The following is a 16,464-nucleotide window of genomic DNA, read 5'->3' on the forward strand; positions in this document are numbered from 1 at the left end:
ATGGGGACCCCCCATGGTCAGCCCCACTTCGCATCCCTACAGCGACCCCGGGGGACAGGGGATGGAGGGGGGGGATCGTCACGCAGGGATTTCTCCGCGGGGGCGGGCGGAGGGTGCCGACCCCCCCTCCCCCGTGTTCCCCCCCCTCCCAGGCGGGGAGCGGCGGCCGCGGCCATTTAGGAGCGGGGCGGGAGGCAGTGGGCGGCCCCGGCTGCACCGTGACGGCCGAGATTGACGTGTTTCCCACGTCAAATTGATCCCAAGTAGCGGCGGGGGCTCCCCGCCAGCGGGGCAACCGGCCCGCTGCCTCCAGGACACCCCCGCCGCCGGCTCCCGCCCTGCCCGCCCGCCCTCCGCCGCTCCCCGGGTCCCTCTATGCCGGGCCGGGGCTGCGGGGCGGCGGGCAGGCAGTGCCCCCTCCCCGGGCCGAGCGGGGCTCCCCCGGCGCCGGGCGATGGGTAAGCGAGGGCGGCTGCGGCGGGGAGGAGGAGGAGGAGGGCTCCGGGACAGGCTCGGCGGAGCTGCTTGGAGGAATGGGGTTAGGGGGAGGAGGGAGACACCGGGACGGACGCCCCCGGCACAGCCGAGCGGCTCTGCGGGACGGGGTGGCGGCGGGCAGGGGTCTGGAGCGACGGGCCCTGTCGGGAAGGCTCTCGGGTCCCCCCGTCCTCCCGCTGCCTGTCTGCTCCTTTGCTCTATTCTCTTCTTTCGGTTCTTTTTTCTTTCTGTTCTTTCTCCCGGTCTCGTTGTTTTGTTTTTTTTTTCTCTCTCTCTTTTTTTTTTTTTTTTTTTTTTTCCCTCCCTTTTTTTCTTTCTTCTTCTTTTTCCCCTGTCCTTTTCCTCCTCGTTTTTTGGTCTTTGTTTCTCCTTTTTCCCCTTCCTTTCCCTTCCTTTCCCTTCCTTTCCCTTCCTTTCCCTTCCTTTCCCTTCCTTTCCCTTCCTTTCCCTTCCTTTCCCTTCCTTTCCCTTCCTTTCCCTTCCTTTCCCTTCCTTTCCCTTCCTTTCCCTTCCTTTTTCCTTTCTCTTCTCCTCATTCTTTTATCTTTTATTCTTCCATCTCCTTTCCTTCTCCTTTCCACTTTCCCTCAACAGTTTTTCTTTCCTCCCCCTCTTTCTTCCCATTTCCATTCTTTTCGTTTCTCCCTTTTTTTATTCCTTCCTTTCTTTGATATTTTTCCTTTCCTCCTTTTGCCTCCATTTTTTTTTCTTACCATTTTTCTCGCCTCTTTTTATTTATTTATTTGTTTTTCCTTTCCCCCCTATCTCTTCACTTCCCGGACTCACGCCGGCCGGGGCATCCCTCGGGGGGCACCGCCACTTGTGCGTCCCCATCCCTTCCTCCGCCGGGCCCCCCCACCGAACCCATACCCCCCGGTAAGGCGCTGTGCCCCCCCCTCTCCCCTTGCCCCCTTCTCAGAGCACACCTACGGGGAGGTGAACCAGCTGGGCGGTGTTTTTGTCAACGGGCGACCGCTGCCCAACGCCATCCGGCTGCGGATCGTGGAGCTGGCCCAGCTGGGGATCCGGCCCTGCGACATCAGCCGCCAGCTCCGCGTCTCCCACGGCTGCGTCAGCAAGATCCTGGCCCGCTACAACGAGACGGGCTCCATCCTTCCCGGGGCCATCGGCGGCAGCAAGCCGCGGGTCACCACCCCCAACGTGGTCAAACACATCCGTGACTACAAGCAAGGCGACCCGGGCATCTTCGCCTGGGAGATCCGCGACCGGCTGCTGGCCGACGGCGTCTGCGACAAATACAACGTCCCCTCCGTCAGCTCCATCAGCAGGATCCTGCGCAACAAAATCGGCAGCCTCTCCCAGCCCGGCCCTTACGACGGCGGCGGCAAGCAACCCCCCCCGCAACCCGCCCTGCCCTACAACCACATCTACCAGTACCCCTACCCCGGCCCCATGGCTTCGCCGGCCGCCAAGATGGGGGGACACCCCGCTGCCCCCGTGGCCGCAGCCCACGTCAGCCTGCCCCGCTCCTGGCCCTCGGCGCACTCCGTCACCAACATCCTGGGCATCCGCACCTTCGTGGAGCAGACGGGTGGGTACAGGGATCGCCCCTTTCCCGCATTTCTTTCGTGTTTCTATTTCGTGTGTGTGTGTGCGCGCGTGCTTTTTTCTCTTGTTTTCTTTCCCTTTTTTGATCGCCGCACCCCGCTCGGGAAGACGGGGCGGCGGGGGCCCAGATGCAGCGAGGCTCAGACATCTTGAACTTTTTATGAAAAATGTGGAAAATATTTTCGGAGGAGGGATGATAGATTGCCGACCGCAAATTCGGAGCCCTGAATTTTCCTTCTGCAGAGGGAGGGGGGGGATATAAAAAAGGGAAGCGGTGGTAAAAAGGAGAAAACAAATTAAGGGGCGGGGGGGAATAGGAAGAAATGAGGCACGGAGCTCTACGGGTTGCCCCCCTGGAGAAATTTCCCTGGTTTGTTTAAAATCCAAGGCGAGGAGGAGGAAGCGAGGAGCGTCGGGGCAGCGGGAGTTTAGGGGAGCACCGGGCCCGCTGCCCCTCCGGTTTCGGGGGGCACGTGGTGAAGGAGAAGGGAGGGAAAGGAGGGCGAGTCCTTTTATCCTCCCAAAAGCCGGAGTAAATCAACCGCATGCGTTTTCCCCCCGCGCAATCATTTATCTTTAAAATTCCGATGTCATTTTTATAAATCTCCTTCGTCAGAAGAGAAATGTGGCCTCCTAAATTATCGAGAGCTTGGAAATGATGGGGGGAGGCGGAAAGCCGGGTTTAGGGACACACTCACACACACACACACACACTGCAGCCTCTCCCCCCGCTGGGCTACCGAACCGGAGTACACCTAATTTCGGCCGCCAGGACCGAGCCTTTCCCGGCTCGTCCCGCTGCCAGGGAGGAGCGGGTTGTGTCCCCGGGAAGCTGGGAGGCGAATATGTGCCCCGTCCCGCGCTCCGTCGGTGTCATATGAACAGGCCCTTGCACAGACATATTCTCTCCCCTGTTTCACCACAATCTCTGCTCCGGGGGACAAGAACGTGCCCGTTCCGGGGAGTGGGCGAGGGCTCAGGCTGACGGAGCGGCCGCGTTGTCTTCCCCAGGGGCTCTGTCAGGCACGGAGGGGGCTGCTTACCCCCCCAAAATGGAAGACTGGCCCAGCGTGAACAGGACAGCCTTCCCCCCGGGCCAGACGGTCAATGGCATCGACAAGGCTGCGGTGGAAGGGGACATCAAATACCCGCAGGTAACTGCTGGGGGTTGAGACGGGACAGGAGGGAACAAGGCGGGGGGGGGGGGGGGGGGGGCTATTTCCCCTTGCTCCCCTTCCCCCTCCGCATTGACCCTCACCTCCCCGAGGGATCCCCGGAGCCTGGGGATTGGAGAGGGGTTCTGAGCCCTCGACTGTTCCCCCAGACCCCTCTCCAGCCATTTTTTCCTCCCAACCCTCTGTGTCTCTTTGTGCCCGTCCCCAGCACGCCCCGGGGCTCTCCTCGGTGGGCACCTTCCTCCCGGCCTGCGCTTACCCCCCCTCCAACCAACACGGCGTCTACGGCGGCCCGGCCGGCGGCTACATCACCCCGGGCCACCCCTGGCAGCCCCAAGGTAGCCCCTTGGCTCACCCCGGGACCGGCGTGGCGATGCACAGCGGCGACCTGGCCACGGCGATGGGGTTCAAGCAGCCCGGGAGGGAAGGTGAGCCCTGGGTGTGGGCACTGGGGGGGACCCCAAAAAGCGTCGGTGGGGACGGGTCGGCAAGCGAGAGAGGAACGGCCGAGGGGGCCTCAGGGGCTGCTCCCCACCTTCAGGCAGAGGTTGGCCCGTTGGATATTGGAAACATTAATCATATTTGGGCAGACCCGGGCTGCTTTGCGGTCCCCCCGCGGACCCTGAGTCCCCCCCCTGTGTCCCTCACCGCAGTATTCGATGGGTCCCGGTCCAGTATTCTCCCACGGGATTATAAACTGGTAGGTTTTTGTTTTTTTAATTTTTTTTTTTTCCTCATCAATTGCCTTCGGGCGCGCTGCAAATCACTTTGGAGGATTTGGGGTGAAAGTTTTCATCCCCCCTCCCTGTCCAGAGATGAGTCTCCCTGCAGGATTTAGGGGGCAGGACAGGATCCGAGGAGGCTTTTCCCAAATCCTCCGAATACTGATACCAATTAAAATATCAATTTAATACCAATTAAAACGTGTGTCACCCCCCTGACCCAGCACTCTCGGCCAGGAATTATTAACGTTGTGACTCCCCCAGCGCGGGGAGAATTTCACGATCCCCCCCCAGATGAGAATCACTTGGGGGAAATCGCAACGCACGGACCAGCGGCTGCTAATTGCTGCTTTTAGCTCCTGCTAATTAATCCGGTTCAGTGGGTAGAAGATTTATTTCCTTGATAGGCACTTTCGTTTCAACAATCTCATCTCTTCTGGGTGTAAAATCCCCATCAATCTCGTTCTCATTTTTCGTGGTATTGGACTTCCTATTCTTTTTCACATTTGCAATTAATTTCTCAGTCATAATTCCATTTTTATTGATGACTTTTTTGTTGCTGGCTTAGCCTTTTTATTATTTTATACGCCCTTTCCCCGTTTTTAGCCAAGTACGTTAGCCTGCTGCGAATGCCAGCACCAGCTGTCCTGGGGGGAACTTATTGAGAGCACCAGTGGGGGAAAATAGATAATTGTAAAACAGTAATTTGAGGGGGAAAATAGGGAAACGGAGCGTGAGGGAGAGAAAGGAAAGGAAAAAAGGAAAAATGAAAAAAATGAAAGAAAGAAAACGAAGGAAGGAGGAAGATGACCCGCGCCTATTTAGTATATTTTTCGAGGTGTTTTAAATAGCTCGGAGCTCGGATTTTCTGATTTGCCAATATTCAAGCTGACTCTGCCGAAAGGCCCACAGGCTTTCTGTAGCAAATTTTTTGGTTTTGTGTTCGTGGGTTTTTTGCGCTATTGGTTTGTTGGTTGGTTTAGTTTAGCTTTGTTTTGTTTTGGGGGTTTTTTTCCCTCTGTCCTTGGAAAGCTTTTTTATTTTTATCCTTTTAATCTCATTCGAATCGGTTTTTTGGTTCCGCTTGCTTTCTACTTACTGGGACAACCCAAATATCGGATTATCCAGCAAAAACGCTGGCGGAGGCAGCGCGGGCACCTGAAAGGTTTTTTGTTTCTTTTTTTGGGGGGTGGAAGCAGCGGTGCTCTGGCATCCCCCCTTCCCCGTTGCCGCAATGGGGGGGAGCCCTGCAGCCCCTTCTACTGGGGGGGTTTCCCGGGGGCAGGCGGATGAGGGGCCCGGGGGGCAGAGCCATTTTTGGGGAGTTGTTGGAAGGGGATTCGCGCGTGTGTGTAGGCGTGGGACGTGTCACTGCAGCGACGTGGTGGGAGTTCTTCAATGCACTGCCTTGCTTATTTTTATTTTTATTTTTATTTTTATTTTTATTTTTATTTTTTTATTTTTATTTTTATTTTTATTTTTATTTTTATTTTTATTTTTATTTTTATTTTTATTTTTATTTTTATTTTTATTTTTATTTTTATTTTTATTTTTATTATTTGCCCTCACAGTCGTGGACAGAAAATCTGCCAGCCCTGCCGGGAAGTCTCCAGACGCTCTGAGCACGCTCCACGGACTCTCTATCCCAGCCTCCTCTTCCTAGAGCCGCCGAGCAGCCCTCAGGAGACGGGGACTCCGGGAACCAGGACCAACAAACTCCTCTGACCCCAGGAGGGGCACCCAGCCGTACCCCCAGTGCCACCACCTCCAGCAGGGGACAAGGAGACAACGCGAGGGGTGAGGACATCCTTCCCCAGCACATCCCGGAGAGACGGGACGCGGCCAGAGGATCGGGAAGGAGTGACAGAAGAGACTCGCACAGACTCTTATTTTGCTTTTCTTTTTTTTTTTACCCCTCGCGTTCAATTTTTCTTTCTCCTTCCCGTGTCCCCGAAGAAGCTCGGATGCAGGATGGCGAGCCCCTCTGTCCCCAGACATTGCTCGGAGCTCACTCCTAGCCCAAGGGAACAATTTTTTTAATTTTTCCCCCCAGGAAAGGAGGTGCGGGTGCCCCCAGGTCGCAGCCAGAGCTGTGCGATGGTGTCTGCTCTACCCCAGCCCCCCAGAGCCTCTGCCCCGGGGTGGGGGGCAAACGGACAAATACGCCGCAAGGGTTTATGATATATTTTTATAATAACAAACCTTAATAAAAAAGCGACTACCGTGGGCGCAGGCTGCCGATCGACCTCCTTCCCTGGGGGTCCGGCTGTGCACCGCCGCTTCTCCCGCTGCCCCCCGGCCTCCCGGGGCGTCTGGCAGGGGCTGGATCCCTGCACCCCTCAGTTGGGGTTCCCCTGTGTCCCGGGGGGGTGGGGGGTGCCCTGGTGATTCCTGGGTCTGGGGGTAGAAGAGAGGGTGCAGGCCGGCTCTTCCCTTCCTCACCTGGCTGGGGGCAAGCTGGGGGGCTAGGGCCAGGGCTGCCCTCCCAGCCCATCCCCCGGGGGTGGTTTCCAGGCTGCGTTCGGGACGGGCTCCGCCGGGCTCTGGCATTCCCTGGCTCCGCCAGCCGCTGCCATTGGCTTCGGTCCCTTCATTGTCTGGAGAAAGGGAAGGTCCTACAGCGGGGCAGGGAGGAAACGTCCTGGCAGAAGAATACACGCCTGGCTTTTTGCAGAGAGTGTGTCTTTGTGGGAGGGAGGGGGGGGAGGAGGATGCCAGATTTGACATCCCACCCCAGGAAATTATTTTGCCTTCAACCTCGGGGTGGCAAAGTTCAGTTTTGCCTCTGCTTTGCTGCTGCCAAGCCTGCAGCCAGAGCCGCTCTTTGCAGCCCGGTACAGCACACGGGGTGGGGGGGTGAAGGGAGGCGGGGGGGTCAAAGCAGGCAAGAGTCCTGTCCCTGGGGAGCTGGGAGAAACTGGTTACCCCAGGGCTGCAAGGGAGGGGGCTGCGTAAGGGGCAATGCCCCCCGCTTCGGCAGCAGCCCCCGGTAAAAGGCTGGGAGGGTTTCCAGCCATGCAGCACCCTCTGGTACCTAAAGCCTCCCCTCCCTGGGGGTGCTGCAGGGCCGGATGCATCCCAACCCCAACCTGTGTCCCCCCCAGCAGGAGGTGAGGTGAGCTGGCAGCACCCTGCGGGAATGGTGGCTGTGAGCCCTCATCCTCCCTCCCCACAACACCCCAGGCGGGATGGGGCAACCCTCCTGAACTGAGCTGGGACTGGGAGCTCTGAGGGACGTCTGGGATGAGCGAGTGCTGACGCTGGAGAGAGACAGAGTGCAGAGCCCCAGCCTCTGCAGCAGCGTCCTGCTGGGCTGCTGGGTCAGTGCCCCGGCTGCTCCCTCCCAAGGCTGTCAGGAACCTGCCAAGCACCAACTGGGTACTGAGCATCTGCCACTGCCCCGGGCACAGACATCCCTTGGCAGGCAGAGGGGTGCAGGGGATGGCATGGGATGGGGGGACAGGGAGCAGGGGACCCCCCAGACAACAAGGACCTGGCTGCCAGGTTTTGGTGGTGGGGCTGAGACTGTTTGTGGCCTGTCCATGGGGTGATGGGGTATGTCCTGTGACAATGGGATATGCCAGCGATGCTGCTGGGGACATCCTGGGGACACGTGTCCCAGGCAGAGGAGAGTGGTGACAGGGCTGTGGGGCCCTGCAGAGCCCTGTGGATGACCGGGCAGCTGGTGGGAAGCAAACTCTGCTGTCCCACAGCCCATCCCTGCCCACGGCGTCCACACAACACACGTGGGCTTTGCCACCAGAGGGAGACCCGACGGTTCCACAGACGCCTCCCAGCAGCCACAGAAGAAAGTTCTGCATCCCCATCTGGGAACAGATGGACCCGTGGAGTGTATCCCAGCCCCGGGGGCAACCTGCTCTTATCCAGGTATTTAGGGCTGGGGTGCTGTGCTGATCCATGGGATGGTGCTGGGCCATGGTGCTGTGCTGGGCCATGGGATGGTGCTTAAGAGAGAGGAGCAGTGTGCACATTCCTAGTGGTGGTGCAGTGGCTTTTGTGCAGTCAGGTGTCCGGTTTCTGTTCTGTTCTTGTCTGTTTGGCTCTCAGTAGGCTTTTTTATAAAAAATGCAGTTTTAACACATGATTAGGGAAGGGAGTTTCTCATTTAAAAAAAACCCAAAAATCCAACTTTTTGGGGGAGCTTTTTTCACCCACTGGATGTAACTTGGGCCTCTGCGTGCTGGTGGCTCTGTTCCTTGCCCCCTGGTCCTTCCTGAGAGGAGCTTTCCCTGGGAAGCTGTGGCTCAGTTCTTTGTCCTGACCAATGTAATTTCAGAGTTGCTGGACAGGCTCTGTTTAGGTCCAGCTGTCCCCAAGCCTGTCCCCCATTTCCCTGCCCAGCAGCATTTCTGCTGCAGGCAGAGCAACTGCAGAGCCAAATCATCACTGCAGTTATGGGAGCAAAACTGGGTCCTGGGGTGGGTGCTGGCAGCAGGGCACGAGTACCCATGGCCCCCACAGCCAGAGATGCTGCTGAGCTCCCCAGTCAGTCCCAGTTAGTGATTCATACATTCCCAGCTGGAAATGCAACGGGCAATTCACAATTTGGGGTGAAATCTGCCACAACAAGCACTTTTCCAAGGGTGATTTTTGATCACTGGGGAAGAACGTAGTGAGAAGAGGAAGGAAAAGGAGCTCCAGCTGCAATGGGTCACTCAGTGCTGAGAAAATGAGGAAAAAAGACCTCGTTTTGCCCAGGCTGGCAATGGTGGCCACTGTATCACTGTTCTGGAGCTGGGCATGGGTGTCCCCAGAGGACAATCCCTGGGGAAACAGGGAGAGCTCAGCATCTACCCCACAGCCCTTGTTTCCCATCACAGAGAGGTGTTGGGAGCAGAGAACCCCCAGCAAATCCCAAAACAAAACCAGTGCTGAAGAGGAGTGAGCCGTGGTGCTGCTCTGCCTCCCTGTGACCTGCCCTCACAGCAAACTCCTCCCTGCACAGGCAGGCTGACATGATCCAGAGAAAATTGGACTCGATTGGAGAGGAACTTTTTGAATTTCTGGGAACAAAGTGGGAGGGTGGAAGCAATCTGCTCTGACACTTCTTCAGCGACAGCTTTGTCAAAATCGATCCCATCCCTCAGAACATGTCCGTGGTGGTGAAATGGCTGTTCCTGACAGGGGGGAAAAAACCCAAAACCCCAGGCTGAAACTGTTTCCATCAGCTCTACCTGCTCCGTTTATCTTTGGCACTGTTCCTGTGGCGGGTGGGGAGGAGGATGGAGAAGGTTACAGAACCTCAGTCAAGGACCTGTGCTTTGTTACTGGGGCCTCCACAGATTTATTTTTCCTTTTGTAGCACTTCCTTTTTCCTTTTGTGAATAATCATAAAGATTTCAAACCATCACTCTGGCTAGAGCCAGGCCGTGCTGGGGAAGTGGGGCTTGCAGATGTCTGGCAGGAGAAGATCCCACAAGGTTTGTCTCTCCAGCAGCTCTGGGTTGTCCTCATGTCCCTGCATGTCCCACCTTGTCCTTTGTTTGTCATGGAGCAGGGGACCCCAGGAGCTGGAGGAGAGGCCCTTGGAGATCAGGGGATGTTGATGGCAGCCCAGGAGAGAATAAACCCCTTTGTTCTACATAACCCTGTGTGTCCCAGCTGGCTTGGAGCTGAAAGTAAAAAGACTGGTTGAAGTTAGGTTTTGGGCATGAATGCAGACAGGACTAAAATATTTTTATAAATTCTTCCTGGTTTGGTGGAAAACAAATGTCAGGAGAAGTAGATGTCTCCAAGATGTGTCCAAAGCTCTTGTTTTAGAAGTCTGCTGAATTTAAATATCTCCTTTTTTTTTTTTTTTTTTTTTTTGGCCAAGGTCACCAGCAGTGGGTGGCAGTTAGACTTGGGCTGGTTAGGAGCCAGGAATTGCTGTGCCCAAGCACCTGGGGCTGGGGAGTGGGCAAAGATTATTTACACATTATTTACATTACACATGGATAGACTTAGACACACACAGATACACATGGCTGTGTTTGTAGGCACAGACTTAGTGGTGGCCTTGGCAGTGATGGGTTCATAGTTGGACATGATGATCTTAAAGGCTTTTTCCAACCCAAACCATTCTGTAATCTACATATATATATTTATATATACATATATACACAGGTACACACAGAAGAAAGCATGAATGTGTGGGAGCTCTGCCCACTGCAGACCCCTGGAGAGCACCTGGTTTCCTCCCTGGGCTCTGGGGTGAGGATGTGACCTGCTCTTTTCTCCACAAATCATCACCTTGCTGCAGCCATGAGGTGCTCACAGAGGTGACCTGGGGCCCGTGCCCTGCCAGCTCTCTGGAACATCTGTGGTGAGATCACTGCCTCCTGCTGAGGACCCGGAATGCTGCAAGGGAACAACCAGGATCCCTGCAGGAAAGAGGCACAAAGAGTGCCCTCCATGTGGAGATCTTCTCCAGGTGAGTGCTGCTGAAAGGTTTTGTTTTATTCTGTCATTTAGGGCATCCCTGCCCAAATGGATGGAAGTGGGAGAGGGGCTGAAGCAGAGCAGCAGTGGCAGAGCTTTGACAAGGGCTCTCCTGGGGCATCTGTAGAAAGCTGGTGATGAGAAATTGAAGCAAAAAAATTGAGCTGAACCTTCAGGACAGAATTCCTGAGCCACGAAGGAGAACTGTGGTTTGGGTCTCCATCAGGAACACTGTGTGTCAGTGGGTTCTGGGGCAAGCTGGGAGTGGAAGATGGATGACTTGCATAAAGATGGCAAATCCTCTGTCTTCTCTTGATAATGCAGATGTGAACATAAAGCCCCCTCCCCTGCCCCCCGTCCTGCAGCATCACTATAAAAGTGCTTTTTATCTCAACGTTCTCTTAACCTGGCAGAGATGACAAAAGCTTTTGCTGAAGCTCTCCCAGAGACAGCACTGTTCTGGCACTGGGTTCTCAGAAAGTGAAGTCATCCCCAATTTATATGCCAGACTTCTCGCTTTCTTCTTCAGATTTGTGGCAATGTCAAAGTTCTTCTCTGGAGCAGATCTGGTTTTAATAGCTCATATTTACGTTTTTCATTTCAGGGCTGGCTGAAACATCTTTCGGTTTCAACCTTGCAGATGCCTCCACGCAAGGAAAGCCCTAAACCCTTGAAGAGTCTCTTGAAGAACAGAGGGATTAATAGAGATTATACTGCTAAATCTACAGAGGCCTGAATCTTCTGTTCTGAAACATCAAGGTGGCAGAAATCTGTGCAGCTCCTGAGCCAGCGAGGACCCATCTTCCCCTGGGCACGAGATCTGACGCCAGGTAAGTATTTTGATTTTAGCACAAAGGATGTTTCTGACAAAGGCTGCTGGGAGCTGGCCTGGGGGAGGCAGCAGGAACGTGTTACTTGTGATGAAACATTTCATATTTATTGTCCTGAGGGGAAGGGGGACACAGGGCTGGATGGTTGCTGTAGGCTACGAGAACAAGGATGATGGTGGTGGGTCAGAAAGCAGCTGGAGGTTCTCAGAGGTTAGGATGTGAGAAGGCTGAAGGACCAGCTCACACATCAGGTGGCTGTTATGCCTCTTTTCCCCCTGTAAACTCCATGCTCCCCCCATAAAGGCAAGGAGGGCTTCTGCTCCTGCCTTCAGGAGTCCCTTGGGAGCTGTGATTGCCTCCACCCAGACCCTCCCGTGTCTACATCAAGCTCCTGGGATGTGCAGCTTGGGGAGATGTGCAGGGTTTGGACCCCATCTCCTCCCATTTCTCATCCTGCAGCTTCTGCTGGGCCTCAGGAGCTCACCCAGGGGAGAGAATGTCTGGGCTTGCCAGGAACACTGGGGACCCAGGCAACCTGGGGCAATCTTCACCGCAGTTGTGTTGTGCCATGGGTCTTCTCCCCTTTGCTACAGAAACCTCTGAACTCAGTGGAATATTTGTCTTTTATTTTTCCTCTGGGTTGCCAGACAATTGCACTGTGAAGTCAGATACTTGCCAGCATCCTAGCACAGCCCCCAGAGCCCGTGATGCAAACACGACAAGAAGTGAGGTCAGGTTACAAATGAGGCCACTTCCAACCCTCTCCCGGAGAACTGAAGATCTGAGGTAAGAGATGAAATGTGCCGAGAAAAACAAAATGCAAAAAAAACCCTGCTTCATAATTATCTGGAAAGTGAGGAAAAAAAATCTTCTGTCAGGATTGTGTCCTTGTTCTGGCAGCACACAGCTCTGGTGGGGTCCACCAGTGACCCCCAAAGCAGAAGCCAGGTCTCTCAAATCCAGGCTCTACACCCAGAGCCTGAAGCAGGGAGTCCCAAGGCTGCTTGGGCTTGCAAAAGGGATCCAGGAGCAGGAGGGATTCCCGACCTGAGCCCTGGGGGGCTCTTGCTGTACGGCCTAGAGCCAAGCAGCAAGGCTGGGTGTGCATCACCAGCAGCTCCCTCACCTCACCCATGTCCCCTTTTCTGCTCCTAACATGTACAAGGGGGAATTGAGCCACCAAAGCTGGACCACCAGGTTCTCCTGAGGGCTTCCCCTGGTGCCCAGCCAAGCTGAGGGTGCCTGCAGGATGATGCAGGAGATGGATGGATGGATGGATGGATGGATGGATGGATGGATGGATGGATGGGTGCTGCAGCACAGCAGCCTTGCAGGACACGGGGTGGCTCAGTGCAGCCCCTGCCATGCCAGGGTCAGAAGAGGACAGGGAAAAACAAACACAAGGTAATGGGAACAGTCTGGGAGAAAAAAGTGCTCTTCCAAGCCTTGTCTGCAGCCTGCATTGGTGAGGACAGCCAGGTGGGAAGGGGCCTGGTGTGACACAGCAGAGAGGTGGTTACAGAGCTTTGGTTCCTGCTCCTCAGAGGGGACCTGGCCTGGTGGCTTCACCCAGAGGCTGCCCAACTGGCTCCAGCTCCTAGGAGTCACATTTTCACTGGGAAAGCAGGAAAAGGTCCTATAAATAATACAAGCAGTGCCAACCAGCTGGGGCTTGGCATTCCCTGGCAAGGAAAGGGTCAGTGCTCCCCTTTCCAAGGGGTGGGATGGCTCCATCCCTGGGCACCCATCCCTGCAAGCAAAGTCACCCCTTCAGCCTCCCCTTCTGCACAGCAAAAATATGGGGGGGAGGGGGAATAAAAAAGGTCCCTTAGCCAAAATTGTCAAATTTCATCTGACTCTGAGATTGTATTTCATCTCGTCTCATCTCTGCAGCAATAACAAAGCATCAGCTTTATGAAAAGCTGTCAGGAATCTAATTGTTTTTGCAAACACGATGGATACCTCTTCCATTTCGAGGAACAAGTGGGGTTGCTCTAGGGTTTTGGAAGAACTGAGTAAGCATGAAGATTTCCAAACTCGCTCAGATATAAAACACTATTGTTACCCAGTGCAGGGAAACAGCTGTGGTTTATAAGTACCATTAATGCGAAACTTTAACTTAAAAAAACCCTCAAGCCTAAAAAAAGTTAAAGGAGCAGAAAACATTTCATCCATACTAATGTGAGGTTTTAAACATATAGGCTTTTAAGTGAATTGACCATAACCACAACAATATTTTGGGTCTGACCAGAGCATATATTGTATGCAGATGTTAATTTGGCATTTGCATGCAGACACAAAGTAAAAAAAAAAAAACCAAAAACTTTCTACATGCTTTTTTCTTCTTCTTCTTGAGTGCCTTGCGATCTGGAGTCGCTTTGGCTTTACAAACTGATTATAAACACTAATTACCCAAAAACATGCTGTTTGGCTTAATTCGTGGCCCCTAGGACTCAGGTCCCGCTCTGCAGCCCGGGCACCCCTCTCTATATTTAGCTGCAGGCTTTTGGAGGAGCAGAATGTGCTGATTTGTGCAAAAACCGGGTTCCTGGGTTAACCCTCGCCCTCCCGCCTGCGGGCATCACTTCTCAGGTGGGTGGCTGATGTTTTGGGAGGGGGTGAAGTGCCCGGCTGGGCTTTCCCAGGCTGCGGCGGTGCCCGCTCCCAGCAGCTCCGGGGGGCTCCTTCAGCTGCATCGCTGCCTCCTGGACCCAAACCCAAAGGTCCTTGGGCCAGACCTTCCCTAAAATCTTGTCCCAACCCTCTTTCTCTTCACCCAGGAAGGAGGGATGGGGTCAGGGTGGCCTCCCGCTCCCGCAGCTCTCTGACAGCTCTTCCACCCATCCCGCGGATGTGAAGGCACCAAAATCATTATTGAGAAAGGAGTAGGATTTTTGGAACTTGCTGCTGCTTGGGCTGGTGGTCTGCAGCCTTTGGAAGCATGAGGTGAGTTAGACAGCGCCGGCTGGGTTCAGGGTAAAGCAGTCAAAAATTAAAAGTGATGTTAGGAAAAAACCCCAACCCGGTTATTCTTCCAACTGCAGCTTATCTGTGCAGTGACTGGAGAGGCTTCCTAAGCAAGGCTGGGGCTCAGCTGGCGGGGCAGGATCTGCCCCTCTTCCCCTCTTTCTCCAAGGTGAGCCCTCAGCCTAGCCCCAAATATTTCCTCCACCACCCCCCTGCAGCAGCTGACAGAAGGGTGAGCGAGCCAGACACCTCCAAAATAAAATTATCAGATTGTGGGAGAAGGTGAAAAACTCCGTTGGCTTAGGAGGAAAAGCTGCTGATGGAAGTTTGGTCGCTGGGCCAAGCAGGGCGGGTTCCCGGGGAGCTCCGAGGAGCTCGCCCCGCTCCCCTCTTCATTTAATCCTCTCCCCATTTATTTTCCGGGGCTGAACCCCCCGGGCTGGGGGGATTGAGGCTCTCGGGTGGGTTCGGAGCGGGCGCCTGTCGGGCTCGCTTGCCATCACCTGGAAAGCACGAAAGGCATTCTCGGGTCTTTCTCATTTTCATTTTCCAAGCCTTTTTCTTGTTAGTTCCTGCTCGGCTTTCATTCATCTAGAGGGAATAGCGCTGCAGTAACATGAGCCACAGCAAATATCAGCATTTAAATAGAACCAACCCATTGTGAATGAAGACTTCTGCGGAGAAGGGGGAGAACGGAGTTAAAGGGCTGCTAAGTAAACTCTTTTATGTGTGACATGATGCAGGCGATGGTTTGGGAGTGTAAAAGATATTTTTCATTATATCAGCGTTATTAATTCCATCAGCTGGAAGCGGGTTGGTACAGGCGATGGCCGTATGCTTCCCAGGTTAATAAATCTGCATGGGTTTATTGTTTCGGGATAAAACCTATTTTCTTCAGCAAATAAGCATGATCATTTGGGGGTTACAACCATTCCTCAGGAAATGCTTTATAACTAACATTTTTATTGGTATCATAGGAAATTCATATGCCAAATAACATGGGACTGTAACTTTTATCTGACTTTAAAACAAAATCTGTTATCTTTTATGGCCAGTTTCATATAGTCCCACTATCAGTTTCCATAAAATTCAACAAGCATTCCTTATTCAGCCTGGAAAATCAATAACAGAGTCGGTTGAAAAGTGAAAATGTCTTTTTTTGCGAACATTTTTGAAATTTCTGACTTGTTTCCATTTGAAAGCCTTTTGCAACCGACTGGTTCCTGGCAGAGAGAGGAAAAAAAAACAAAACCCAGACCACGCCAAGGTTCTTGATCATGTTTTCTGATACACTTCTTTAGAGCGCAGAGGACGTGTTTCTGAGGCCGAGATGTTTTCCACAACATCATCAACTTTAACGAGCGATCCTGTTTTTGTGAAAGGTTTATTCTCCACGCTAAAAACCTCAAGCCAAACCCCATTTTCACCCGCGGTCATGTTGCAGCCCGAACCCATAAACCCCCGCTCAATTATCACATCAGCTCATTAAATTGGTCCCTATTGATTAGATGCTGATGGATCGATAACACTACCGACCCTAAAAAGCGGCTGCCAGGGGTAAGCAGAGGGGTTTGTGGTGGGATTCAGCTTTTCCCTCTCCCGCTGCAGGTTTCTTCTGAGACTTTGCTGCTTTTTTTGGGGGTTATTTCTGCAAAGCAGCAATTCCCCGCTGGTGCCGCGGATGCTGAGAAGCGACGCTGCAAAAATAGCAAAATTTACCACCCTGCTTAAAACCCCTAGGTGAGTCATTGCCTTTTCGCCCTATTTTTCCTCCGAACCCCCCAGCCTTTGGGACAGACACAGCCTGGTATCCCGTTTCCACTCGGCACCGCAGGGATCTCGGTCTCGTTTGGAGCCATTTACGCATCTGTGTTAGACAATCCTTCATTACCCCGGGACATAAATATAATATAAATAAAAGTTGTGAGAGGCACGGGGAGAGCCCGTGGCCTCATTAAGCCCATGGCAGGTTCTGTTCTGCCTCTGACGGCCCCGAAAGTCAGGATCTTACCCGGCCAGTCTGGGCTTTCTTAGCGGCTTCGGTCGGGACGGGATACAATGGGCGATTAAAAAGAAAAGAATTACAAAATGCTAACTTCAATTTGGCAGCGCCTGTGACAATTCCAGCGCCGTGCCTTTGCCCAGCCCGAGTGAATGGAGATGTCCCCTCGGGATGCGGGCGAGGGATTTAAGCTCCATGTTTGTTTTTTCAGGCAACGTTTCAGTAAAGCGCTTTACAAAAAATCATCTCTGGGGGAGACA

The 16,464-nt window shown here is 53.8% G+C and overlaps 1 protein-coding gene across 1 annotated transcript; it reads left to right on the plus strand.

Moving 5' to 3' along the window:
* Positions 1-203: 203 nt before the first annotated feature.
* On the plus strand, positions 204-6,192 carry PAX1 (paired box 1). The gene is made up of 5 exons (XM_071738785.1): positions 204-458; positions 1,418-2,050; positions 3,079-3,221; positions 3,451-3,670; positions 5,536-6,192. The coding sequence occupies exons 1-5, from the start codon at positions 455-457 to the stop codon at positions 5,625-5,627; spliced, it is 1,092 nt and encodes a 363-aa protein (XP_071594886.1). The 5' UTR covers positions 204-454; the 3' UTR covers positions 5,628-6,192.
* Positions 6,193-16,464: the final 10,272 nt, after the last annotated feature.

This window comes from Heliangelus exortis, chromosome 3 (genome assembly GCF_036169615.1).
Source record: "Heliangelus exortis chromosome 3, bHelExo1.hap1, whole genome shotgun sequence".
Lineage (NCBI taxonomy): Eukaryota > Metazoa > Chordata > Aves > Apodiformes > Trochilidae > Heliangelus > Heliangelus exortis.

What these genes read in the sequence shown, in the direction of transcription:
- PAX1 (XM_071738785.1), top strand. An exon ending in CACCTTCGTGGAGCAGACGG is followed by an intron (nt 2,051 to 3,078) that starts GTGGGTACAGGG and finishes TGTCTTCCCCAG; the next exon opens with GGGCTCTGTCAGGCACGGAG. An exon ending in CAAGCAGCCCGGGAGGGAAG is followed by an intron (nt 3,671 to 5,535) that starts GTGAGCCCTGGG and finishes TTGCCCTCACAG; the next exon opens with TCGTGGACAGAAAATCTGCC.